Raw genomic sequence first — 27714 nt, 5'->3', positions numbered from 1 at the left:
GTAACCTTTGTCACCAAATGCATCTCCCTGAACTTGATTTTTCAACTGCAAATATTCCTTTCTCTGTCTCCATTGGCTAGTTAACAGAAGGGCTGATGTATTTTTGTCATTTCCCAGGTTCATTTTAGTTAGGTAATGGCAGTAAGTGTTTTTGAGAGTATTTTAATGTCCAACAATTTTTAAAAAGGTACATTTATTACCTAAGCCCAGCATGATTGCTGGATTGGGACCCTAAGTGCTGTTTGTAGGGGAAATCTGGAATCAAACTCATAACTTGCCAAAGAAATGTGATTTCCAAATATCTTGTTTTGAAATATATTTAATTTGTGCATTTTAAGCCCACAGATAGTCTCTGGATGGTATGTGATGGTTAATTTTTTTTTTCAAAACATTCAATTTCATCTTTAACATTTAATTAGAGCCAGCTCTGCCCTGATGGTTATAATCATGTTGAAAGTCCATGCAAATTCAAGTCCCTCCCAGAGGAAAGGGCCTCAGTACATACCATTGATGCCTTTGAGGAAAAGATTGCTTTGAAGTGATGCTGTTCTGAGCAACAGCCCAGTGAACCCTAATGTAGAAAACAGGTTTCCAATTCCAAAGACACTGCTTGTTGCAAAGATCATGGCCTAGGAGGCCCTTCTTGCTTTCCTTGTAGCCTCTTTTCCTACAACTCTCTCAATATGGATCAGACCATGAATGTGTGCGAAGGAAGGGTGGCAGTGTGGGAATTAGAAGTTAAAAAATTGATCCCCCCCTTTGGACCACCTCTGAACGTTCCCAATTGTAAGAACAGAAACACTGTTTCTCAAATAGTTAAATATTCTCCCTTGAAACATTCCCTTTAATACTGTAAAAGATCAAAGATCATTAAGAGACTATGTAGGCTTAACATAGCCTTCCGTAATACCTCATTATAAAGGAGCCTATAATCTCTAATAATATTAACTACTAAAGAAAATAACCTCTTCCTCCTGCTAATAGAAATTCCATTACATGAGCCTAATTCAAGAAACTAAGTCTTGTTGCTGGAACTCTTGATCTTCCTCACCTCCACCCTCCCATACTATTAAATACACCCAGTTGTTCTGCCACGTCTAATATGATACTGTAAATTCTTTGGGCAGGGACCTCTCTCTTTCTACTTGTACTCCGATCTACCACATCTTTAGGCACTGTAAAATAATGAATAGTAATTATCATCTAGATCTCACTTGCTCAGGCTAGGTTCCTGCCTATTCTGGACAAATTCTCTTGTTCCTTTTATTTACACTTCTGTTCCTATTGAGGAAAATGTGTGAAATAATTTGGAACTGGTTACTATGGGACCAATCCTGGAACATGGTGCAAAGAGATCTTAAAGCTGCACTAAGTGTGCAGCTAGGGGATTCCCTTGGCCTGTGGGAATCCTCAGCTGCTATAAAGCTGATGGGGCTGGGAATTCCCTTGGTGTGAAGCAATCCTCAGATGGTCTAAAGCTAGAATAGCTGGTTCTATGCCGGAGTGTGCATGCCTCCCCAAGTACGGGGCAAGACCTAAATGCACTGTGCTCCAATGAATCTTACAGGTGTATAGGCCCCTTTGGGGCTATTACAAACTAGTGCAATTTAGAGCAGCCCTTGTGTTTTGTTAACTTGTGCTGGAGGTCACGGCAGGCCCCACTGGAGAGCACTGGAAGCTCTAAGGTGGCTTAGAGCAGAGGATTTAGCTCTGTGAGTTTAGGGCCTAAACCTGCATTCCTTACTTGGGTAAAACTCCCAGTGAAATCACTGCTTGTAGAAATCACTGCTTGAACTGTAAGCCTGCTGGGAAGGACGAGAGCCTTCTTGCAGATCTGCAGAGTGTTGTTGGCACTACATAAGATGATTAATAATGAACTAGGGGGATTTCCTCATTCACAACTGAAAATATTTAAAAGACTTTCCATTATGACAAGGTGATAGATCTTAGCACATCTCGACAAATGTATTTCCTAACTAGCAGTACTTACGTTGCCCATCCTTGTGTCCCATAACACATCCATATGTCCAGTCAGCCATCCACCCTCTCTGTATTGTGGCTTTCAGCATGATCTGAGTAGCCATTGCTGTTACAAATTTTATAATCAAACATGCATGTTCAGAAACACAACTTGAAAAAGAAACAGCACCGTTCAATGAATTAACTTCTCTCAGCGATTTTAGACCCTCTCCCCACTAATCAGATGGAGACTGGGCCAACAAAGGGCATTTTTATGAAGGTTGAGTACTCTCTGAGAGCATTAAGTGCAAAATACTGGCTCTGAATGGAAGAATCTAAACTACAAACACTGCAGAATCTAAATACCTTCAGCATCATGTTTGGGGACGTCTACACTTAAAAATTTAGATTGACCTAGCTACGTCGCTCAGGGTTATGAAAAGTTTTGGGCCTTGTGCGATGTAGTGAGGTCAACCAAACCTCCAATGTAGGCTCAGCTAGGTCAATGGAAGAATACTTCTGTAGACCTAGCTACCACCCCTCAGAGAGGTGGATTAACTACACTGACGGAAAAACTCCTTCGGTCAACGTAGAAGGCATCTATGCTACTCTGCCACAGCATGTACCCACTGGGCTTTTTGTTTCCGCTTTCTGCCTTTGCTTTCTGTGGCCCTGAAAAGTAAAACCCCTTCTACACTACACTGCCCATTTTTATTTCCTTTGAACTCTTGTTAAAAGTCAGGACTGTAACGTCACTCTACATTAGCCAAAATGAATTTGTCATGCAAATTTCAGGGTAAGTTTTCAAATTATGCTACAGGGATTCAGCTGTGCAGTTCCAGCTGATATTATTTGGAGTTGTGCAGCTGAAATTCAATGCAGGGAATTTTCCCCTTAATAGGGCTGATGTTCAATGGAATAGAGAAGACACAGGAATTCACACAGGAATTCTTCTTACAAAAGAATTTTTCATTAAACAAAACAAGAGTTGGCAGTAAGCAGACACTGCCAAAGGGAGTAGATATACATCGAGTTCCGGTACAACAGTTTCACATCAAGACACCCATAAACTCCTGACATTTTTTTTTTTTAAGGCAAATGTTATTGGTCACACATTGCTGTTTCATGCTCTGGAAGCTGTATAACTGGAGGCAATCACCAATCAGTATATTTGAAAAGAAACAACAAAATGTTTCTGTCAGTTCCTGATGAACAGATTGTCTACAGGAGTGAGCATCTCCCAGACTTCAGGAGGCAAAACAGTGCCGTCATTCTGCTCAGTCCCTGTAAGGAAGGAAATATAACACCACGCACATTGAATAGGTGGACTAAGATACATTCTTCCTAGCACTTTTCATAGAAGTTCTAACATTACATATGATAGGAGAAGTGAAGAAGGCAGCGTGAGTAGGCAGCAGCCTCATTGTCAACATTCACCTTTCAGACTAGCTACAGTTCAGACCAAGAAAACAGATCAGCTTCGAGTCAGATATCACACTGCATAATGCCAGTTAGGGACCGATTCTGCACCCTCACCCCCCGGCCCCTATACACTTCTCCAGCAGTGCATAGGGGCCAGACAGAAGCCTCAAGTGTTGGGAGAATTGCTTGGGTACAGGAGCTATATCAGGCTAATATCTGAGGCCTTATATACCCCTCTCACAGCCCTCAGAGAAAGGTGGAGTAGTGTAGCTCTCAGTGCTATGGAGGATTCTGTTGTGTAATCCATAGACAGCCCTGGGGAGGTTACTGTAAATTATGCTGTGGGCTGTACTCACTGTGGTAGCAACCTCAAATCTGCCCTCTGTCTCTCCCTGGATTGCATCTTCTCTGTTGTGCCTCCCTGTCCCAGATCACTGCATGAGTTCATTGCTATTCCTATATGCAAATTTATGCCAGAAACTGACAATACTAGTAGATTACACCTATTTCATTCTGAAGGATCACAAAGTGCTAAACATATAGTCATTAGTCACCCAACAATGAAAGGCAGCAAGCTTTCTACAGTAGCAACATTATCCAATAATCTTTAGGTAGGGAAGTGAAGAAGAATTTATCCAGGAATAAACTCAGCAGGAATCTAGGAAGGCAGAATGTAATCACCCAGCATGAAAGGAGACTGGATTTAGCACCCCCTGGTGTTACAAAAAGTGTCATGGGATTTTAATTGAGCCTATGTGTTCCAGGCTTTGGTGTTACATATTATCAAAAGATGCTGGGTAAAATTTTCAGGAGCGCCTCACAGCCAGATTTTTAGAGGTATATAGTCACTTAAAGATGCCTATAGGTGCCTAGCAGGATTTTCCTAAAGGTCCTAGGTGTTTTTTAAAATCCTAGTAGGTGTCTACCTGCATATTCAGGCATCTAAATTCCTTTAAAAATCTGTCCCTAAGTGAGTTAGGAGACTAATTCCTATTTTCAAAAGTGACTTTGGCACTTAAAATTCAGATCCTCAACTATTTAAACACCTAGCTCCCACTGATTTTTAGATTGATTTCAGTGGGAGTTAGGTGCCTATATACCTTCGAGGACCTGGGCCTTAGTCTTTCAATGAAATTGCAGCTCTTGAGTACCTAAGTCACTTTTGAAAATGGCACTTAGGCACTTTTGAAAATTTTACCCAATACCATTAAGCACAGAACACTTGAGCATCAAGCTGAGAGACTGATACAATGATTATTCAGAGGAAAGAATATCACTGACCGAGTCATGTGACTAACATGATTTCCTGCAGTAACCTGATCTCACGTCTGAAAACTGACCAGGTCCACTTAAACAGCATAATTTCACACTGCAATTTATCCCTCACTAATCAATGTCCATTAACGGAAAAGTATTCCCTGAAGCAGGCCAGAATGCTACTGGCTTCTACAATATTATAGCAGAGTGATTCTACCCATTACCTGCCCGTCGGAATATCCCCTGAAGTTAGGGTATTGCTTTTCCTAGGTCGCGGGTCCACTCGACCTGGGGTGGAGATCACCAAAAGGTCTTGAAGGCTGAACTGGGGACAATTTGTTTTTTGGAATACTGTTTGGGCACTCTGAAGTTTCGTTTGTCTCTTGTCTGTGGAGTTTCTGCTACTCAGATGGATTCTCCTGGAGTGGAAAGCACTTTCTGTGTAAACAAAAGTCAGATTTATATCCTGCAATCAATTTGCACCCCAGACCTCTTTTCCTAAAGTCCATGTCTATGTATCTGAATCTGAGATACAAAGGGAGAAGAGATAGAGGGACAGAGAGTAAGAATACTGTAGGGGCAGATCTGCTGTATTCTTACACTTCGACTTGCGGGTATGCTAAGATTTCCTCTTGTGTTGCAATAATGTACGTTTGAGGCACACTGGGACTATCACCCTGTGTTTCCCCAGAGATGCACTAGGCACTTAGATGATATGATACAAATGTACTCCATGAAGATGACACTCACGTGGTCTATTGATGAGATGAGGGTGGTGGCCAAAAGGGAATATTATGGCCTTCTCTCCCGGTGCGAAACTGAGTTTGCTGAAGAATTCTGACAAGATAGGTTTCTTGTCTATTTCAGGCTCTAACAAGTTTTTGTGTGATCTATGGACTTTTGAGTATGAGGCCAAGTTCTCCCTGACATGGGGCTGGTGTTGCTTTCTCTGGCATCCAAATGGCACCAAAATCTGAGTGACTGTGCTTTCACAGTAAACCACGCCAGTTGCTGTTGTGATTGCAGCCCGAGGCTGAGCCAATATTGGGAAAGGCTTTGAAGAGGAATGAATTGGATTATCAGATACCCTGGAACAATCCACTGGTGTTTGGAGCTGGAGGGGAAAATCAGAAAGATCAAGTTAATGAGGGGCAAGAGTCAGACTTAGCCCGATGGTACCTAGGACCAAAACTTTTCTAGTGGCTCCAGCAGTTTCTACTGGATTTGAAATTTGATTATTATTTAAAAAACTAAAGGCCGGATTCTCTTTTATGCTAATGCCCCCTTTACATTACTGTAGTGGAGTTTAGGAGCTACATAGGGGGCAGAAACAACTGCAGAGAAATACCCCAGTTTATGGGGTTCCCAGGCCAGTGCAGAGCTGTCTCTATAGGAGAGAGGCAGTGAAGTGGGCACACTGGAGGAGGGAGGGGACAGTCTTAGCATACTGTTCTCCAGATATTATCACCTCTCACAGGGCCCATTTGGGGCTGCTGCAGCCAGAGCATAGGTTGGAGAATCCTTGAGGCTGGTATATTTATGCGGGAGGTTAGGCAGGCCAACAGCTGCTCCAAGATTCAACTGGGGAGCGTACTGCCTTAAAGTCATGTTTGCACCCACTTCCATTCCTTTGTGAAGCATAGGTTTGGAGAAACAGAGATTCAAGGTCTAAATTTTTAGCCCTTATGACTGAGGAGATAACTTCCAGCTTATGTAATGTAGCATTGTCTGAATGAGTCTTCAGAAAAATTAGTAAATTGTAAACTATCCCATTAACCTCAGCGGTGCTCCCTTGCTCATGAAGCTATATGCCGGACACCTTGACAGCACCAAGGAATGATTCAACTACCATGTCGGCAGGTGCAGAATGACAGCTGAATATACTTTTGGAAGAAAAATTAATAAACTGTAAAAACTATCCCATTAACCTCAATGGGGTGCTGACTTTGCACTCTAATGATAATTTAAATGTCAACATTAATCATTTCACTGCTGCTGATTTTAGGAGCAACACCTAGCTATTCTGAGATTGTGGGAGGATCTGGCTTGCACACTACCACCACATTTTTTGTCCTGCTCTGACATCTGACTTATCTGATCATTGCTGATAAGGACTGATTTTGTAGCTACTGTGTAATCAGAATGGGCGGTATATTGATCCTGTTGTTTAACATAATAGAGTAGTTTCCATTAGAATTATACCCTTTGTAGAATAACAGAATTATAGAAATGTAGGGCTGGAAGGGACCTCAAGAGGTCATCAAGTCCAGCCCCTTGCACTTAGGCAAGACCAAGTAAATCTAAACCTCCTCAGACAGACGTTTGCCCAACCAGTTCTTTACAAACTCCAGTGATGGGCATTCCATAACCTCCCTTGGAAGTCTATTAAATAATTTAACTCTCTTTATAGTTAGCAAGTTTTTCATAATATTTCATTTAAATCCACCTTGCTGCAGATTAAGTCCATTACTACTTGTCCTAGCATCAGTAGACTTGGAAAATAGTTGATCACCATCCTCTTTATAACAGCCCTTAACATATTTGAAGACTGTTATCAGATCCCTCTTCAATCTTCTTTTCTCAAAGCTAAACAAGCCCAGGTTTTTTAACTTTTCCTCATAGGTCAGGCTTTCTAAACCTTTTATCATTTTTGTTGCTCTCCTCAGGACTCTCTCCAATTTGTGTACCTCTTTCTCAAAGTATGGTGCCCAGAATTGGACATAGTACTTCAGTTGAAGGTTCATCAATGCCAACTATAGTGGAACAATTACCTCTCATGTCTTACATACAATACTCCAGTTAATACACCCATAGTGATATCAGCCTCTCTCAACTGCATCATATTGTTGGTTCGTATTCAACATGTGATCCACTATAACCCCTACATCCTTTTCTGCAGTACCACCACCTAGCCAGTTATTCCCCATTTAGTAGCTGTGCATTTGATTTTTCATTTCTAAGTATAGTACTTTGCACTTTATTGAATTTCATCTTGTTGATTTCAGACATTTCTCCAATTTATCAAGGTCATTTTAAATTCTAATCCTGTCCTCTAAAGTGCTGGCAACCCCTCTCATCTTGTTATCATCTGCAGATTTTATAGGCATACTCTTTACTCCATTATCCAAGCCATTAATGAAAATACTGAACAGTACTGGACCCAGGACTACTCCTGCAGGGTCCCACTAGATAACAACCTCCCAGTTTGACAGCAAACCGTTGATATCTTCTCTTGGAATACAGTCTTTCAACAAGTTGTGCACCCACCATTTAGTAATTTAATCTGGACCATATTTCCCTAGTTTGCTTATGAGAACGTTGGATATGATCATGTCAAAAGCCTTATTAAAATTAAGATATATCATGTCTACTGCTTCTCCCTTATCCACTATGCCAGTAACTCTGTCAAAGCAAATTAGATTGGTTTGGAATGATTTGTTCTTGACAAATTCATGTTGACGCTATTCCTTATACCACTATTATCCCCTACGTGCTTGCAAATTGAATGTTTAATAATTTGTTCCGGTATCATTCGGGTATCAAAGTTAGGCTGACTGGTCTATAATTCCCTGGGTCCTCTTTATTCCCCTTTTTAAAGGTAGGTACTATGTTTGCCCTGCTCCAATCCTCCGGGATCTCATCCATCCTCCGTGATTTCTCAAAGATAATTGCTAATGGTTCTGATATTGCTTAAACTTGTTCATTAAGTACCATATGATGACTTTCATCAGGATCTGCTGACTTGAATATATCTAATTTACCTAAATATTCTTTAATCTGTTCTTTCCCTGTTTTGGCAGTCCTTCTCCCCTGTTAATATTAATTGTGTTGAGCATATGCTCACATTAAACTCTTCAGTGAGCCTGAAGCAAAGTAGGCAACAGACAGTTTGTAGGCTGGCTCTGGGGCCCACATTAAGTGTCATTTCCAGTCTGAGATGGATGTTTGAATGGACTGGAGATAGAAATATAGGCAAACTACTACAAATATATACTTACTAGTGTTCTGCTACTTACTATTAATCTTATGTTCATATCTGCTGCAGAGTGATGACCATGTACTGTGTGGTCCCTCAGGTCAGGGTTGGAGTTGTACTGGTCCGGGGCACTAGTTGAGTTCTGCACTATCAAGTTTGGCATGGAGCTGTAGTGCTGTACTGCTTGTTTTTCACGTGCATCTGAATACTCGTGAGTTTTGGTGTGCTCTTTTTGTGGGATGCTTGATTCCCCGTTATCTATTTCTTTCTTTGTTTCTTTTTCACCTGAGAAACTCTGAAGCAGAAGAGGAGTGCCAGGTCCTGACTCTGAACAAAGATAATGCTGAGAATGGAAAAAAATAAATTAAATCTCATATGAATAAAAAGCAATGCTGTTGCCAGAAGAAGAGCTGGGGCCAGTTTCTCTGGTGTAAACAGCACAAAAGGGCCATATTCTGGTTGTAAACGGCCAGTGGAGAATTTCCCTTGTGGAGGGGAAATCTCCATTTGTATAAACTTAGGGGAGGCATGTCCAGTGCCACATGACCCCTCACCAATCTGGTATAGGGGGACTGCTGAGGAAAGGAGGAAACATTTTGGTAGTGTGGCACAGGAAAGCTCCACTGCACCAATCCTCTACTGGCATAAGGTCCCTTAGAGATTTTATGCCAGAAATAAAGTTAGAAAAACACACTAATTGATGCTGTAACTGGATCCCTGGTGGACCACCTCTGTGTTGGGCTGACCTCAGATAGGGGAGAAATGAGCACCAGTTATCTTGTCTTCAGCAGTGTTTTTAGAAAACACTTCTTATGTCTGACAAAAGGTGACAACCAGATCTAGGCGACGATATTTGCTTGTAAGATGCACATATTTGCCTACATGAAAAGTCTGTAGATGATTAGCCTAGGGTCCCTCACCTGCATGAGTGGAGAAAATTGAAAGTTTGTGAACACCAGTGGAGTCTTTTTATATATAATATGCCCATCACCATTATTATCCCATCTCATTAGTTTTCTTGTGGATGTTCTATTTCTGACCTTCAAACTTCTATTTCCCATGCCCCAAGAAGTAGGAGAATTAGTGAAAAATCAACTGAATCTTCCCCTTGCATTATACCTGTCTTAATCCTTGTGCTGTAGCTGTCCTGCTCACTAACTTCTGTTTGAAAGTCTTTATCTTCTCAGACCCAGACTCCCCCAGCAGCTCTATCTTCTTCTCTCGCAAATGGGCTGTTTTCTGCTCGCGCTTCATTCGCAGCTCCTGTAGCTGCAGCCTGTAGATAGAGATACAAATGCGTCCTAACAGGTCTAAAATAGTTCTGATGATACAAGTCCCACGGACTGGATCTTGGCTACAAATTCTGCCTTATATGGAACAAGTCTGGCCAGATCTCGAGGCAACATGATTCAGAGTATTGAGCTCTGCGCTGAACTCAGGAACTCTGGAATTCTAATCCTGGTTTTGACATGGATTTGTGAGCAAGTCACTTAACCTTTGTGTGTCCATTTCACCACCTGTCAGATTAGGATTGATAATGCTCATTTACCTATCTGACAGGGCCGTCTCAAAGAACCATCAGTTAATGTAAAGTGCTATGTAAGTGATGGCTATTATTATTTAACATGAATTCAGAATGCATCCTCCACCCTACCTAATGAAAACTGAGCTGGAAATCCTCCTTACCTAGCATGTTCTTCTCGTGCCCTGGAAGCTGCAGTCTCCTGAAAGAGTGAATTGTTGTGCTGGAAAAACTTATCATATTTGTCCAAATCAGATTTGGGGTAAATTCTGCGAAAGCCACCTAGGTTTTTCTCCTCATATTTCTCAGCTTGTTTCAACCAAGTGGCTTGGCAGTTTCTATACTTCTCAGCCCTGAAAAAAAAAATTCAGGTATAACCATTAACAAATCATGTGGGATACAGGCTTGGTACTAGGAATTTATGTTGCTATAACTACATTGCTCACATCCCTGAGCAAAGCAGTTATACCGACCTGACTCCCAGTCACTGGGATGGCTTCTGTCATTGACATAGCTACTACCTCTCCGGGAGGTGGAGTCCCGGAGTCGACGGGAGAGTGCTCCGCGGTCGATTTTTCGTGTCTAGACTAGATACAATAAATCGACCCGGTCATAGATATAAAGGGAAGGGTAAACACCTTTAAATCCCTCCTGGCCAGAGGAAAAACCCTTTCACCTGTAAAGCTTTAAGAAGCTAGGATAACCTCGCTGGCACCTGACCAAAATGACCAATGAGGAGCTGGAAGGGGGGAGAAACAAAGGTTTTCTCTGTCTGTGTGTTGCTTTTGCCGGGACCAGAGCAGGAATGCAGGTCAGAACTCCTGTAAAGGGCTAATAAGCAATCTAGTTAGATATGCGTTAGATTCTGTTTTGTTTAAATGGCTGATAAAATAAGTTGTGCTGAATGGAATGTATATTCCTGTTTTTGTGTCTTTTTGTAACTTAAGGTTTTGCCTAGAGGGATTCTCTATGTTTTGAATCTGATTACCCTGTAAGGTATTTACCATCCTGATTTTACAGAGGTGATTCTTTTACTTTTTCTTCAATTAAAATTCTTCTTTTAAGAACCTGATTGTTTTTTCATTGTTCTTAAGATCCAAGGGTTTGGGTCTGTGTTCACCTATGCAAATTGGTGAGGATTTTTATCAAGCCTTCACCAGGAAAGGGGGTGTAGGGTTTGGGAGGATTCTGGGGGGAAAGACGTTTCCAAGCAGGCTCTTTCCCTGTTATATATTTGTTAGACGCTTGGTGGTGGCAGCAATAAAGTCCAGGGGCAAAAGGAAAAATAGTTTGTACCTTGGGGAAGTTTTTACCTAAGCTGGTAAAAATAAGCTTAGGGGGTTTTTCATGCAGGTCCCCATATCTGTACCCTAGAGTTCAGAGTGGGGAAGGAACCTTGACATGGTGGCAGAGCGGTGGGATTAACTTGAAATCATTTTGAGATCAATATACTTTCAAAGCTGGAGGGGGAGAGAACCTTTATTTCTCCCCTCCTCCAGGTTTGAAAGTATCTTGTCTCCTCATTGGTCATTTTGGTCAGTGCCAGCGAGGTTATCCTAGCTTCTTAACCCTTTACAGGTGAAAGTGTTTTTCCTCTGGCCAGGAGGGATTTAAAGGTGTTTACCCTTCCCTTTATATTTATGACAGACCCCCACTAGATCGATCACTGCCCCTTGATCCAGCGGGTAATGTAGACAAGCCCATAGCTACCATCTCTCCAGGAGGTGGAGTACCTACGCCAACAGGAGAAGCCTTCCCTTCAGTATAGGTAGCATCTTCACTGAAGCACTACAGCGGCGCAGCTGCAGCATTTGAAGTGTAGCCAAACCCTCGGAGAAATCTCCAGAGCAGGAGTTATTTTCATTTCACACTGTAATTGCATCCCTAATCCTGTCTTCTTAGTTTTGGTGAAATGTAGAATGGTTCTCATTTATCTTCCTACATAACCTATAACATAAATTTAAAGATTATCTGCAAAGGCAAAAAAAATGAGCTTGTCTTTCTGGTTTCCCTATGGTTGTTAACGAGGGCCTGAAATTTTATTTTATTTTTTGCTTGTTTTTTACATTAGAAATTCGGGAACTGTCTAAGCTGGAAGACTCTATGATGACTAAAGAACTAGTTAAATGATGCCATCACAACAACCAACAAAGTGAAAGATGAGCTATCAAGAAGGGAAGGAATTTTTGGTCAGGTTATTTTTGTTACTTTAAACGAATTGTTCAATGAAATGTTAATTAACATTCTGAATAAAGGAATACTTTGTTAAACATTCAGCACCCTCACTTTTTCAATTCAGTTGTGAAGAGCTTATAGTAAACAGCCCTTACACATCCCAGTGGTGTGCCAACAAACCAGGAAAGACCAGACTTTACATTCCTGGTATTCTGAAGGTTAGAAAAACAAGAAAGAAAAAAACCTTTAAAAATATCTGTGCAGGCCATCTGTATACATCATAAAGAAGCAAAAAAAAAAAAAAAAAGGTCATAAACTAATTAAAAAACATTGTTTGCAGGTCACCTTAAAATTATGGCTCACATAATCTGAGGAAATTAGTTGAAGCTGTATGACAACACACCTGGTCTCTTGAGAAGAGCATTGCTTCAGGAGTCTCTCCTTTCCTCGCCGTTTCTCTTCTTCTAGGATTTTTCTCTTGTCACAGGCCCCTAAATTTATCAGAACCAAAGTGTCATATAGCAGCTGGTCCTTCACTTCTTTGTCTAACCAGGAGTCAGTGGTGAAGCTTGGAGAGTGATTCACCTGAAACAACAAGAATGTAATCTATTTGCTGCAGTTGAGATGCGATGGAAATTACAACTCGGGACATTAAATTAGTCTGAAATCTAGATTACTGGGGATTCCAGTTAGAATCTAGAGTTGACAAGGATCCTTGCCAGACTTCAATGTATGATACAGGTGTATAGTAGGATTCCATGGGCCAAATTCAGAAGTGACATAATGGGTGGGATAGATTTGGGAGAAAACAGGTGCAAGTGGCAGAGTGATGTAGCTTGAACCAATTTAGTACTCAGTGCAAGATCAATAACATATTAATTTGACAGGTTTTAGAGTAACAGCCGTGTTAGTCTGTATTCGCAAAAAGAAAAGGAGTCCTTGTGGCACCTTAGAGACTAACCAATTTATTTGAGCATGAGCTTTCGTGAGCTACAGCTCACTTCATGAAGTGAGCTGTAGCTCACGAAAGCTCATGCTCAAATAAATTGGTTAGTCTCTAAGGTGCCACAAGGACTCCTTTTCTTTTTATATTAATTTGATATGCTGTGAGGACCAAATTCAGGCTCTGGTATTAGCAAATGCAGCTCCCATTGAGGTTAATGGATACCCCTGGAAGATTCCTTTGTGCAAACTGGAGAGTAAGGCTGTCCCCATGAGCTAGATTCCCACATACAGGAACAGATTTAAATTTCAAGGCTACAGATCAATGTGACTGTCTGTGGGAATGACTATTATTAGTTTATCTGCAGTCTAACCCCCTCTGCTGGTCATCCATCAGCTTTCCAAGCTGATGGAATAATGTAGGAAATGCTACAGGATGGACTTTTGTTAGGAGATCTAGAGAAACGACAAAGGCAAAAATCGGTGTTAAGGAAGAGGTTGGCAATAGCAACTCATTTGGCTGAACTTGGCCCCACAGGCAGGGAAGGGTGAAAAAAGGATACCAGTTCATGTATGGATTTGTTATGAGATCTAAGAGACTTTTGCTGTGGTTCTTACCTCAAGCAACCAGGGTTTGAGTTTGTGATCCAACAGAATATCAAATCCTAATATTTCAAAGCAAGCGCTACCCACAGTGTGGTTGGGGAAGCAAGTGTGATAGTTATGTTTGATAATAGGATGTGCTGATATCAGGGTTTTAATAACAACATCTTCTATATTCCGCCACATCTGGTCGGTATCATAGCTATGCTTCTGCATGTACTTATTAAAGGTGGAGAGCTTCCTATGAAGAAAAAAAGGAAGTTGGTAGCCCATATTAATGGCAAATCAGTTCACAGTAAGCATTTTTCTGTATGTTTCCATGCTGCTTAAGTTAAGCATAGAAATTTGGGCCTCATGGAGATCCACATACCCACAGAAACAAAATAAGGATTAACAGAACGAGTTGTTAGTCAAACTCTTGCATAGATCAATGCAAGAGCTTCTCAGACATTGAGGATGGGAGACACACTAATACGTAGGGTCTCAACCAAATATGCTATGAATGTCAGTGAAGTGTGTCCTGCCTGCCTTTACCATGTTGCTAATAGGGAGAGGATCCCAGATATATGGGAAGGGATTCCCTGTATGAAAAAGAAGAACCATTGTTCTAATTAACCTCTTGCTCTTAGGACAATCCTATGCTTGAAAATTGTATTACTATAACCACATCAGTTGGGGGCAAGGTGATTTTTAATGATATAGTTATACTAGCATGAGCCCTAGCATGGACACAGTTATACTGGTATAAAGGTGCCTTATACTAGTATAATTATTCCTGTTCCTGTATGGGAATGGCTATACCAGCATAAAGCACCTTTATACTAATATAACTGCGTCCACACTAGGGGAGCTGTACAGCTTTAACTTAGAGCAGTACAACTTTCATGTGTAGACCAGGCTTTAGGATAGGAAATGGAGAGAAGCCACACATTATTGGACAGTGACCTAGGCCTTGTCTATACTACGAAATTAGGTCGATTTTATAGAAGTCAATTTTTAGAAACTGATTTTATACAGTCGATTGATCGTTCCCCTCTATTCGACGTTGGTGAGGCCTCATCTGGAGTACTGTGTCCAGTTTTGGGCCCCACACTACAGGAAGAATGTGGAAAAATTGGAAAGAGTCCAGCGGAGGGCAATAAAAATGATTAGGGGACTGGAACACATGACTTATGAGGAGAGGCTGCGGGAACTGAGATTCTTTAGTCTGCAGAACAGAAGAATGAGGGGGGATTTGATAGCTGCTTTCAACTACCTGAAAGGGGGTTCTAAAGAGGATGGATCTAGACTATTCTCAGTGGTAGCTGATGACAGAACAAGGAGTAATGGTCTCAAGTTGCAGTGGGGGAGGTTTTGGTTGGATATTAGGAAAAACTTTTTTACTAGGAGGGTGGTGAAACACTGGAATGCGTTACCTAAGGAGGTGGTGGAATCTCCTTCCTTAGATATTTTTAAGGTCAGGCTTGACAAAGCACTAGCTGGGATGATTTAGTTGGGGATTGGTCCTGCTTTGAGCAGGGGGTTGGACTAGATGACCTCTTGAGGTCCCTTCCAACCCTGATATTCTATGATTCTATGTCCACACTAGTGCATTAAGTCGGCGGAATGTGTCCTCACTACCGTGGTTAGCATCAACTTACAGAGCTGCCCATTGGAATTCTGAGTTAAGCTCCCAATGCCTGATGGGGCAAAAACATTGTTGTGGGTGGTTTTGGGTACATGTCGTCAGGCCCCCCACCCTCCCTCCCTCCATGAAAGCAATGTCAGACAATTGTTTTGCGCCTTTTTTCCTGGGTTACCCATGCAGATGCCACATCACGGCAAGCATGGAGCCCACTCAGCTCACCGTCACCATACATCTCCTGGGTGCTGCTGGCAGGTGTTGTACTGCATTGCTACACAGCAGCAGCTCCTTGCCTTTGCGGCAGATGATGCAGTAGGACTGATAGCCATTGAACATCTCCTGGGTGCTCCTGGCAGACCTCGGTGAGGTCAATCAGGGGTGCCTGGACAGACATGGCTATCTTCCTCTTAGAGCACTGAATGGGAGCCAGAGACTCCAGGTCATTCTCTTCTTTAAGTTTCGTCTCATGGAGATTCAGTCTTGCCTGGAATATCATGCGAGCTGGAGGCTTCTGCCTCAGGCTGCTCTCCCAGCCAGCAGCACTGTGCAGTAACACCTACCCCAGCCTATCCCTTGCTCCCATAGCTCAGGAAGCCTAGACAGTAGTAAGGAGCAGTTCAACTTTAAGATTAAACTCGATAAGTTTATGGAGGAGATGGTATGATGGGATAACATGATTCTGATAATTAATTGATCTTGAACTATTCATGGTAAATAGGCCCAATGGCCTGTGATGGGATGTTAGATGGGGTGGGATCTGAGTTACTACAGAAAATTCTTTCCTGGGTATCTGGCTGGTGAATCTTGCCCATATGCTCAGGGTTTAGCTGATCGCCATATTTGGGGTCGGGAAGGAATTTTCCTCCAGGGCAGATTCAAAGAGGCCCTGGAGGTTTTTCGCCTTCCTCTGTAGCATGGGGCATGGGTCATTTGCTGGAGGATTCTCTGCTCCTTGAAGTCTTTAAACCATGATTTGAGGACTTCAATAGCTCAGAAATAGGTGAGAGGTTTTTCGCAGGAGTGGGTGGGTGAGATTCTGTGGCCTGCGTTGTGCAGGAGGTCGGACTAGATGATCATAATGGTCCTTTCTCACCTTAGTATCTATGAATCTATACGCTGAGCAAGTGAAGAATGGTGGTAGAATGTGCCTTTGGACATTTAAAAGCTCGCTGGCGCTGTCTGCCGACTAGATCAGACCTCAGCGCAACCAACATTCCCATTGTTATTGCTGCTTGCTGTGTGCTCCATAATATCTGTGAGAGTAAGGGGGAGACATTTATGGCGGGGTGAGAGGTTGAGGCAAATTGCCTGGCGTCCAATTTTGAGCAGCCAGACACCAGGGTGAAGAGCACAGTAAGGCGTGCTGTGCATCAGAGAGGCTTTGAAAACCAGTTTCATGACTGGCCAGGCTTCGTGTGACAGTTGTGTGTGTTTCTCCTTGATGCAAACCCACCCCCTTTCTTGATTTTAATTCCCTGTAAGCCAACCACCCTGCCCCCTTCGAAATGAAGTAACTATTGTTTTGAAACCATGCATTCTTTCTTTATTAATTAAAAAAAAATGAGATAACGGACAAGGTAGCCTGGGTGGGGTGGGGGAGGAGGGAAGGACAAGGCCACATTGCTTATTGTAGCTACACTAAAAATCAAACTGTTTGAATGACAGCCTTCTATTGCTTGGGCCATCCTCTGGAGTGAAGTGGCTGGGAGCCCGGAGCCTCCCCACCCCCGTGTTCTTGGGCGTCTGGGTGAAGAGGCTATGGAACATGGGGAGGAGGGTAGGCAGTTATACAGTGGATGCAGCGGGGGTCTGTGCTCTTGTTGACTTTCCTGCAGCTCCAACAGATGCTTCATCATGTCCGTTTGCTCCCCCAACAGATGCTTCATCATGTCCACTTGCTCTCCCATTAGCCTCAGCATCATGTCCTGCCTCTGCTCTTCATGCTCACTTAATTTTTTCCTGGCCTCTGCCACTGAATGCCTCCATGCATTAAGTTGTGCCCTACCAGTGCGGGAGGACTGCATGAGCTCAGAAAACATGTCATTGCAAGTGCGTTTTTTTCGCCTTCTAATCTGCGATAACCTCAGGGATGGAGATGATAGGGGGAGCGTAGAAACATTCTACGCTCTACGATTCTGGGGGGACTGCATGATCACCTGTGCTGCTGAGTGCTCCTGAGTTCGCCATGCTAACCAAACAGGAAATGAAATTCAAAATTTCCTGGGGCTTTTCCTGTGTATCTGGCTAGTGCATTGGAGTTCAAAGTGCTGTCCAGAGCAGTCACAATGGAGCACTCTGGGATAGCTCCTGGAGGCCAATACCGTTGATTTGCATCAGCACTACCCCAAATTCGACCCAGCAAGGTCGATTTTAGCGCTACTCCCCTAGTTGGGGGGGAGTACAGAAGTCGATTTTAAGAGCCCTTTAGGTCGATGGAACAGGGTTCGTTGTGTGGACGCAGTCATTTTTAAATCGACCTAATGCGACTAAATTTAACCTAACCCTGTAGTGTAGACCAGGCCCAAGGCACTGCTCCAAGACAATTCATACTAGTGAAGCCTTTCTGGCACCAACAGAACACTGCAGAAGAAACATTGGCACCGCTGGAGTTCCTGCTGCTATTGGCAAAGAGCAATACTGCTAAGAAGAAATGGATACCACTGAGGTCCTAGTGGCAATGGACAGGGTACTATGTAGAAACAGCTAGAAACATGGTGAAAAGAAAAGAAAAGGACTGGGAGAAGAATGTGGGCAAGAGGAAAAACCTGACTGATCATTATATATAGATTTATCTACATTAGACAGCCAAACATAACCACCAAGGACAATAAACAGAGTAATGTAATCCAGAAGCACCAGTTGCAACAAATGCATTGGTATTTCCAATTTGAAGGACAGTTCACTTTTTTTTCTCCTGCTTCTGGCCTCTCACTAATATTCATCTCAGCTTCTTTAAATTATTTATATAACCAATGACACAAAATACACTCTTCACTGGCTGCATGGAAAGAAATATTTCCTAAACATATATGAAAAAAGTGTGAAAATGCATATGAAGATTCATGAGAACAGACTAACATCCCCTGGCTGTGATTAATGTTCTCTCTCTCTTACCTCTTACTTCCAGAATCTTCATCTCGGACAAAATTAGTACTGTGCTTGTTAATGGAATAATTAGTCAGGTGCATGCAGACGTCATCCTACAAATAAACGAATGGGTTATAAGGTGAGAGAGACATCTGCCTTCTTCACTCTCCCTGTACATGATGATACCTGGTCACACTACTTAATGCAGAAAAAAATCTAAGTACAAGACATTTAATAGCAGTACTTATCTCATCACTCTCATGAACCCAACACAGTCTTAAGATCATTTAAATGGGACCACTTGCATGAGTAAAGTCATTGTGGTATGCATCCAATGAAGTGAGCTGTAGCTCATGAAAGCTTATGCTCAAATAAATTTGTTAGTCTCTAAGGTGCCACAAGTACTCCTTTTCTTTTTGTGGTATGTAAGTGTTTGCAGGATCAGCCCCTAACTGCCCAGAAACTATTATGTAGTGTTATTGTGTGCTGTTAAACTCTAGCTATGTTCTACCACAGAGGTGGCTGCATTTCAGTGGTGGGTGAGATGATTCATCTATAACCTTACCCATGTCACTTTGATGAAGTGAGGCTTAATTATTATTGTTTGTAAAGGGCGTGCAGATCCTCAGATTAAAGGTATCGTAGCAGTCCAAAGCATTATTGTTTCTCTGTGCCACTACATTTCAACAGATAGTTCCTGTTGTTATGAATTTGAATGGTGTTAATTTATGTTAACAGGGTTCTTTACTTACCAAATTGCTGTGTGAGGGGTCAGAGTAGGCTGATGTAGCAAAGCGTGCAAGGCCCTCATTATAGACAAATATCCTCAGAGGGTCACATGATGTCACAAGCACATAAATCCTCAGATCAAACTTAAAACGATCAATAATAAAAGGCTGGGAAAGAGAAGATGAAACTGAGTTGCTTATAGTTTGTTTGAAGTACAAGAGGAACATTAGTAACTCATTAACTCGAGACTGAGGTGATGAAAATAGCTGTACAGTCCCACCTACAAGCTGAAAAAACAAAACCAAGACATGCAATCCTTATAATAATACTTAGCACATATACATCACCTTCCTTCATCAAAGTGCTAGACAGATATTCAGTAATTAAGCCTTACAACATTCTTTGGGCGATAACAACACTTCCTTATCTATCTCCATTTTAGAAATTGGGAAACTGTCTGGGTTAAGACATTCCATCCAAGTAAGGGTAATTGCAAACTTTATGCAGAGCATGATCATTTTAATAAGATCACATGATCAGAACTAGTCATGGACACTTAATAGATCTAGGTGTTCTTAATATGCAAACAAAAATTTACATGTACCCCAGTATCCGGTAGATAAGCAATTCTTGCTAGAGTACTTTTCTCTTATAAATGATGTTTCTTATAGTTATTCAAATATTGGGAAATTGGAGAATTTAAGAACAGTAATGTATTCTATCGTACTGAGCACAGCAGCAACACTATAATAGTAATTAAACTAATCCGTCATTGAGTTCTTTACATGTTCTGAGCATTGAACAAACTCATTAATCGTCACATAAAGTCTATGAGGTGGATAGGTTCCCCCCCCCATTTTAAAAGTGGGGGGAAACAGACATGGAACAGTGGTTTGCTGAAAGCCACACAGTGAGTCAGCACAAGAGAAGATATAAACTCTAGCAGTTCTGAATCCCAGCTCCCCAGACCATGCTTTATCTCTCTAAAAAAAAAATCAGTAATAAATAATAATGAAACATATTCAAAATGAAAGAACAAACCAGAGTAAAAACTTAGGTTCTGGTATTTACATTATAGGTGTCCCAAAGACACAGGAGATCCCAGAGGCTTGAATGTGGATGTTTCCTTAGGAAGAGAGGGTAATGCCAAAATGTCAGCCAAAAGATTCTTGAGTAAAATAGGTTATAAACAGGTTTGTGGGACTGGGTACAAACAATCCCCTCACTCTCTCCTCCAGTTGGGCCTACGGAAATATTGTGTATATTTGAGAGCTAACTCACTCTACAGCAGGAAGGAGATTTCCCTCATCTAGTTAGGTTCATCCAGCAAAGGTGAATTAGCTTATATAAAAAGCTTATTCAAAAATTACTTAGGAACCCAATGGCACACAAAAGAGGAATTATTTCAATGGTCATGTATTCAAAGGCAATGAGTGCTGTTTATGACTGGATGATCACAGGCAAGCAAGGCTGAGCTGAATTAAAGTCTGGTTTAATGACATAAAAGTAATCTTGGGATGTGGAATAGGGAGATTACCCTTGAGATGTAGAGCTGGCAGATCATATCCTCTCCAGGTTTTATGTCTTTCAAAGATCTGGTGATGAAGATGCCTCTCCCCTGACAGCCAGAGTCGGGCTTACAGATGTATGTCTTATGTTTCCTTGATCTGCTATAGGTCTGCAAATCCCCATAGCTGTAGGGAAAGATGATGCGGGGGGGGGGGGGGGGAGAGAAAGAAAGAAAAACAAGACAATCAGAATTACATGATTCTGAGGTTTGATGTCTCACAGCCTACCAATGCTAGAAACGTTTTGGCAGACAAATGCAAATGTCTACAGAACCAGTGATCACAAAGAAAAAAACATCTGTCCCTCCAGAGCCAGGAATACAACCTGTTCTCTAGCTCTCAGTAAACCTTTATTTCCAGTAGAAGCAAGTTTGGAGTGAATCACACAGTCTTATGGGAATGATCTCTTTTTTGATTTTTAGAGAAAAGAGATTTTTAATATGATATAGAAATCATCTCCTCTTCCAAAGAGGGAAGATACTTCATCCCATTGAGTAATACAGCAATGGACTTCATCCAGAAAAATAAAAGGAATTTTATTCCATTCACTGCCAAGGGGCTTGCATCACCAGTGAATACATGGTGCATTCAGCTCAAAGCAACATCATTCTACTATGAAAATGTTCCTAGTCTTTTTCCATTACTCTGGGTAAAGAAAAGAGCAGAAAGATAATGGGTTTGATTCTCTTCTTACTTGCTCAAGTTTTACTTTGGAGCATCTTCATGGAGCTCTAAGAAGATACTCTCAATTTACACTGATGTAAGAGGAGACTCAGGCCCAAAGTAAGGAAGGCTGACATAAAGGATGAGCGGAAAAAGTGAGGGTGATGGTGAAGAGAAGCAAGACAAGAGGAAAATCAGTCAGTAAACATTGTAAGGAAGACTCACTCAGCAGGAAGACACCAGGTCCTGGGAAAGAAGTTAAATTCTTTAGGAAAGAGCTTTAGCATCCTGCTCATGTTCCTGGCCAGCAGATCCTTCCTACATATTTCACTCATCCCAGGGAAGTGGTTGATTTTCTGGAAAGAAGTCCAGAGAAAAGGCATAATAATAAGCATCTTCCTGGTCTCTTGGTCATTTGCACTGGGGAAAAAAGTAATAATTTAATATCCACTCCACCTCACAGAGATAAGTACCTGATAACTTTTCATTTCCATTACCCGATCCAGTGAGACTGAATAGTCTGTCCAATAGAGGGTCCACTCATCATTCTCACCTGCTTCCCGTAAGCCATACTGCTTAGCAGCCCGACGCACTGCATCATAAGAAAAGAAACAGTTTCAATCATACTAGAAATTTAGACTTTAGAAAATTCTGTTTGGACTCAGAAGGAGATATAGAATCATGGTTCAGTTATACCACTCAGCTCAGATATCTATAGACCTCAGCTCTACTCTGAGTGGCAGCTTCCAGTCCTCTAATCTCTATGGATACGCTGCCCAAAAACCATCCATTTTGTCTGACAAATTGGACAGTCACTGGTGACTACTGAACAAGTTGACCTCTCCAGTATGCTGCTAGAAACTTCACACTAGCTAGCAAAAATTGCAGGATGGAGTAAGCTTGCGTTGCTGTTGCATTGGTCTTTCTGAACAACGGTGAAAAGCAGAACTTCTTGAAATAAAAAAATTAAATGATTCATTTTATGTGGAATGGAGCCATTTGAATTGGTTCCCCATGTTGCAAATCCATGACAAGCATTCAAATCTTGCACTGGCAAAAGTTCATGGATATGACTTCTTGCCTAACTTCAGTCACGAGAAGCGAAACATATTTGATGATCACAAGCTAGTGCCTTTAGACGATTTAGCATCATTAGCAGACTGTGCTTGAGGAGGGCAAGTAATAAAATACCAGGGGATGCTGTTGGTTAATATTGAGATACGCTAAGAGAGCTATGTGGTGCCAAATGTGTGGAATAACAGGAATGCTGTAGGTCAGGAATGAGTTTCACTAGTAGGGGAATCTTGCACAATGCTTGCCCAGACTGCATGAGGTTTCTAAATGATGCTTGCATTTGGTCATATTCATAAGCACTAAAATTCAGTTAACAAGTCACATGACAAAATAAATTCCATTTTAAATTGAGCTCTTTTTCCTAAGAGTAAATGAAAATATACATTTCTTTACATGAATCGACTGGGTCACAATTCTTTGGCTTACCTTCTACATTTGGGAAAGATGAGAAAGATACTCACCACTATCATACTTGCAGTTGGTCAGACTTATCACAGGTCATCTGGAAAAAAATAAAAAAAAGCAGAAAGACAGAGGCATACAGACAAGGACCAGTTTACACTTTATGGGGAAGCCCTGGGAACTTTACAGTTGTACTTCCATAAATTTATGTAAAGCACTATCTAAATGATCATCTAATACGCTAGTCACCAGGATTGATCACTGTTTTTTTGCTCAGTGGTCACTTCGAAAATTATTTGCTGGAGACAAACCAAATAACTATGCATTTAGTCTCTATAGAAAAGAAAGGCAGGTACTATTAAGTAAACTTCTCTGAAGACAATGATACAACAAGCACAATGTGAATGTTATTCCCTGGTTACATGGTCTCCCTCCAGCACATATCATCAGAGAAACTGGGGGGAGCAGACTGCTGGGATGGAGACCTGAGAATTCCCCATGCCTCCAACCTCAGCAGCACCCTTAATAGTATGCTCCCCGATTGCATTGGCTAAACTAACCCACTTTGCAGAACCCTCAGAAACCGGGGGCCCCTATGCTTTCAACTGCCATTTTTCACTCTGGGGCTTTGCCTGCAAGCTAGAATCCACAGCAAAAACTGTGGAATCCACAGCAGCAAGCTCAGCCTCCATTTTGCAGTCAGGCTCAGGATGAGAGGCCACTGAGGATAAGTCTATGCAGCAGCTAAACACCAGAGGCTGGCCTGAGTCAGTTAACTTGGGCTCCCAGTGCTTGGGCTGTAAAAATGCTCCGTAGACGTTTGGGCTGGTCTGGAGCCCAAACTCTACTGGGACCCTGCAAGGCGGGGGGGAGGGGAGGGGAAGATCCCAGAGCCCGGGCTCCAGCCTGAGCCTGAATGTCTATATGGCAATTTTTAGCTCAGCAACCAAGCCCCACAATCCCAAGTCAGCTGCCCCAGGCCAGCTGCAGCAGTGCCGTAGGTCCTTTATTCCAGTGTAGATGTACCCTGAGTCAGGAGCCACAGAACCAGCAATAGCATCTCCCACATGTCATAAAGGGACACTGACTCCCCAGAACCCATTTCCCCACAGACACCTGGAGCCTGTTAGGACCCAGTCTCTGCCACAGCCACAACCACCCCACCCTGTGCTTTACTCACAGAAACCCACACATTCCCAGGCACAGGATCACCACACCAGGGGCAGCCTGCCACTGCTCAGGGCACTGATTTACTAAATGTGTTCCCCAATGAAAACAGACTGTCTTCAATGGCCACAAACAGTGTAGTCCAGGGGTCCCCAAACGGTGGGGTGTGCTCCCATAGGGGGACAAGGAGGAACGTTCAGGGGGTCGCGCGGCAGGGCTGGGCCAGCCCCCATGCAGGGTGGAGAGGGAGCGCCACCCAGCCCAGCTGTGCCCCAGCCCAGCTCCGCTCTGCCCCCAGCCCAGCCACAGCCACGGCTCTGCTTTGCCCCCTGCTCCATCCCCAGCCCAGCTCTGCCCCATTCCTGCTCTGTCCTCAGGCCAGCTCCGCCTCTAGCCCCAGTTCCTCTCCCATTCCCAGTTCTGTCCCTGGCTCCGTCTTCAGCTCAAGCTCTTCTTCTGAAAAGGGGTCGGCACCACCATGTTGCGCGACAGACACTTGACAAGATTACCGTACTTAGTGACGGACATTGGGGGCATTATGTCATCCAAGGTTTTTTGAACCACGGACCTCATACATGGACCTCAAAATTTTTACCACAGCACTTGTCCATGTACAGACATGTTGCCGACCCCTGCTGCTGAATCAACTGTGCTGTAATGGGTGGGAGGGGCGTACGGACAGATTCCATTACTGGTAAGTGGGTGTGCAACAGGGAAAGTTTGGGCACCACTGGTGTAGTCACAGACCCCAGTTGTACGCTTCAGGGAAACTTTTAGAACCTTGGAAGCAGTGATTAATATAATAAAAACCTGCCTATGAAAGGACAGGAGATGGCAAACCTCTGAGGCTTTACAGCCCAAAGGAACCCTCTTAATAGAGTCAGTGCTCTCACCATAATTCAGCAGGTCTCTGGCCAGCTGCTTATTTCCTAAACACGGAGGGGCATTAGAGAGAGAGTGACTTAAGAAGCAAGCATCAAGAAAGGCACAACAGGAACAAAAACAACCTGCACAACAATCCCCTCAGCAACCACCAGCTCAACACTACAACAGCCTTGCTCATGTGGGAGGTATACCATACCCAATCACCTTTCCCACAGCTAGAACACACTCCTCCACAGAGGTAGAGTCTGGAGCCAAATCAACAACCCGATATCCCCAGGTTAAACCCTCAGAATCTGCAAGCAACTGCGGTCTTTGTCCCCCTGGGCTGACTGTGCCAACCAAGAGGGCAGACAAAAGCCGGCTAAGACAAAAGAAACCCTGAAACGAATGCCACAACAACCACAAAACTAAACAAACACAACAAAACCCAAACCCCATTTCCCCAAAACAGAAAAAGTGAACAGCGAAGCACACCCACTCTCAATCTGCCTCCCAAAAACTCCTACAATGAAGAGAGACACAGAGAGAGCACACAAAGTGGTGGGGTTCACTAGAATCACAATTTTCTGTAGACGTTTCATACACTCAAAAAGCTTCAACTGATTTTTAATAAGAAGAAGAATTTGAAGGCGTTCTAACCAACAGGACAACAGTATGCAAATGAAATAAGGAAGAGACGAATGGAGAGATGGTAAGAGGAAGAAGGGGAGGATAAGGATTACGAATTTTACCTCTGATATTGCAGTCCCCTGGGGAAGGAAGAAAAGAGGACAGAGTAACCCTAATCAAGTCTCTTGTGGTATGGATTACCAGCTCCAGTAGTAAGGCTATATCAGACATCTGATGATGATTTCAACAAGAAAATATTATATTTTAACAACACAATATAATAGAAAAGAGTGAGCACATTTTACATAATAGATATAGAAAAAGAATACAGTGATGAGCACTACAGAAATGCTTGTAAAGATAAAATAAAAAATAATACTAGAATACCAGAATACTAGAAAACCAGTAGTTATGAAACCAAAGGAAGAGCACTCTTTCTGTTGCAGTGGGAGAAAAAGAAATGGCAGTTACTCAACAAGATTGGTTATTTAGGAATCAACCTAAGAACGGGATTCCCCAAAGTCGTGAGCCAAAGGGCAAATGGGCATCAACAGAAAATATTTATGCTCAGAAACTGTACATCTTCTTTTTCTCCTGGACTATTCTGCAACTCTTACTAGCATATCTATTTCACATCAGAATGAAAGCTCCCCTGAACTATGTTCTTTCCATGAACACTAGTGTCTAATTATTATTACTATTATTTATTATGGTAGTAACTATTACATGTTAGGTTCTTTCTGTACATTCAAGAAAAGGCAATCCCTACTCTGAGTAGCTGACCACCTACAAAACTTAAAATCATCACTTTTTCTGAACACCTTCATTTCCCCTCCACTCCAACACATTTACCTATCCCTCTCACTACAAAAATTCTGTGTTCCTCCCCTTCTGCATAGCACCACTCTGAATACCCTATTCTCCAACATCTCTTCCCCACATTACCCTCCTCTATTTTCAGTAGCTCTACTATGAACATATAAAAGTCCCTCTTCAGGACTTTTACAGCCCTTTCAATAGTTATTTCTAACCTCTTTCTCTTTCTTTTCTTTTTCATGGATATGTTAGGATCTTGAATTCTTCTTTTCTTCTCTTCACATCCCACTGTATCCTGGTCTATGGTGTCCAAGGCATTGTCTTTTCTTTCTAGTTCTCTTGGTAAAAAGTCTAGTTCAGTTACATCTTTCTCATCTGACTCTTCTGTCTCCTGCTCCACTCCTTCAAAGGATCCATATTTTTGCAGTATAGCTGATGCCTTCATCCTGTGGAAACATCCACAACAGACCAGAAGAAAAGTGAACAGTGTACAGGGATGAGCAATAGTCCCATCAATCTTTTCGTGGATCCAGCTGCTTCCTCAAATACAGCTGATAAAACAGAATATTGTATAACTCCCTGCATATTCCCAAGTTAGGAACAGATATGTTCATCCCCTCCTCACAAGTCCACCCTCCATGCCTCTCTCCCCATTTCGACAGGATCAGATATCTACCTATATATGTATCTGCTTCTGTCAATAGTGATTCCCATCTGAATGGCATCTCTGCACAGGAAAATAGCTTTGTTTGACGCTGACGAATATTTCTAAACGCCTGTTATCTGTGATATTATGCTAATAGAACATCAGGAAGCTGTCTTGGCGCAGATCCTTAGTGTTATTGCAAGAAACTACAGTGGAAGGATTAATAGCTTTTGTCTCACTAGAGTTAGTGCTCCCTTAACATCTTGTTCTTTCTCTCTTCCTAAAGGTTCAGTCCTGCTCAGATTTGAGAATTCAATACTAAAGAACTGACTGATATGCACCTAATCGGAATGCCAGCTCAGTGCTAACACATGATCAGAGGGATGAGATGAATCAGCGTCTATCAAATCTACAGCTAAAACCCTAGTCTAACAGATCAGGTTCTGCTGCAAACAGAAATCTTTGGCAAAGTAAACGGAGATTAACAATCTTTATACAGAAGTTAATGTTTCTTATATATCTACAGATTCTATCCTGCCCTTCCAGAATGGCGTTGTATTTATAGAATGCTCCAGGAGGTAAGGATTC

The 27714-nt window shown here is 42.3% G+C and overlaps 1 protein-coding gene across 1 annotated transcript; it reads right to left on the bottom strand.

Moving 5' to 3' along the window:
• Nucleotides 1-2979: 2979 nt before the first annotated feature.
• Nucleotides 2980-21880, bottom strand: TTLL6 (tubulin tyrosine ligase like 6). The gene is made up of 12 exons (XM_077806259.1): nt 21753-21880; nt 20834-20990; nt 19320-19463; nt 18595-18680; nt 13872-14097; nt 12715-12896; nt 10301-10489; nt 9734-9890; nt 8655-8957; nt 5389-5752; nt 4863-5076; nt 2980-3243 (listed from the first exon to the last, which is right to left on the bottom strand). Exons 1-12 carry the CDS (start codon nt 21860-21862, stop codon nt 3237-3239), a joined length of 2139 nt encoding a protein of 712 aa, XP_077662385.1. The 5' UTR covers nt 21863-21880; the 3' UTR covers nt 2980-3236.
• Between the last annotated feature and the right edge of the window lie 5834 nt (nt 21881-27714).

This window comes from Eretmochelys imbricata, chromosome 27 (genome assembly GCF_965152235.1).
Source record: "Eretmochelys imbricata isolate rEreImb1 chromosome 27, rEreImb1.hap1, whole genome shotgun sequence".
Taxonomy (NCBI): Eukaryota; Metazoa; Chordata; order Testudines; family Cheloniidae; genus Eretmochelys; species Eretmochelys imbricata.
The sequence above is the reverse complement of the archived record's forward strand: the minus strand, read 5'-3'. Positions and strand labels throughout refer to the sequence as shown.

Bases quoted from the DNA above. Each gene is read 5' to 3' on its own strand.
- TTLL6 (XM_077806259.1), bottom strand. From the start codon at position 21,862: ATGAGTGAAATATGTAGGAAGGATCTGCTGGCCAGGAACATGAGCAGG. The intron at 18,681-19,319 runs GTAAGTAAAGAA...GTTTATTTGTAG, and splicing joins ACCCCTCACACAGCAATTTG to GATGACGTCTGCATGCACCT. The intron at 5,077-5,388 runs GTGAGTGTCATC...TTGTTTACACAG, and splicing joins TCATCTCATCAATAGACCAC to AAAGTGCTTTCCACTCCAGG.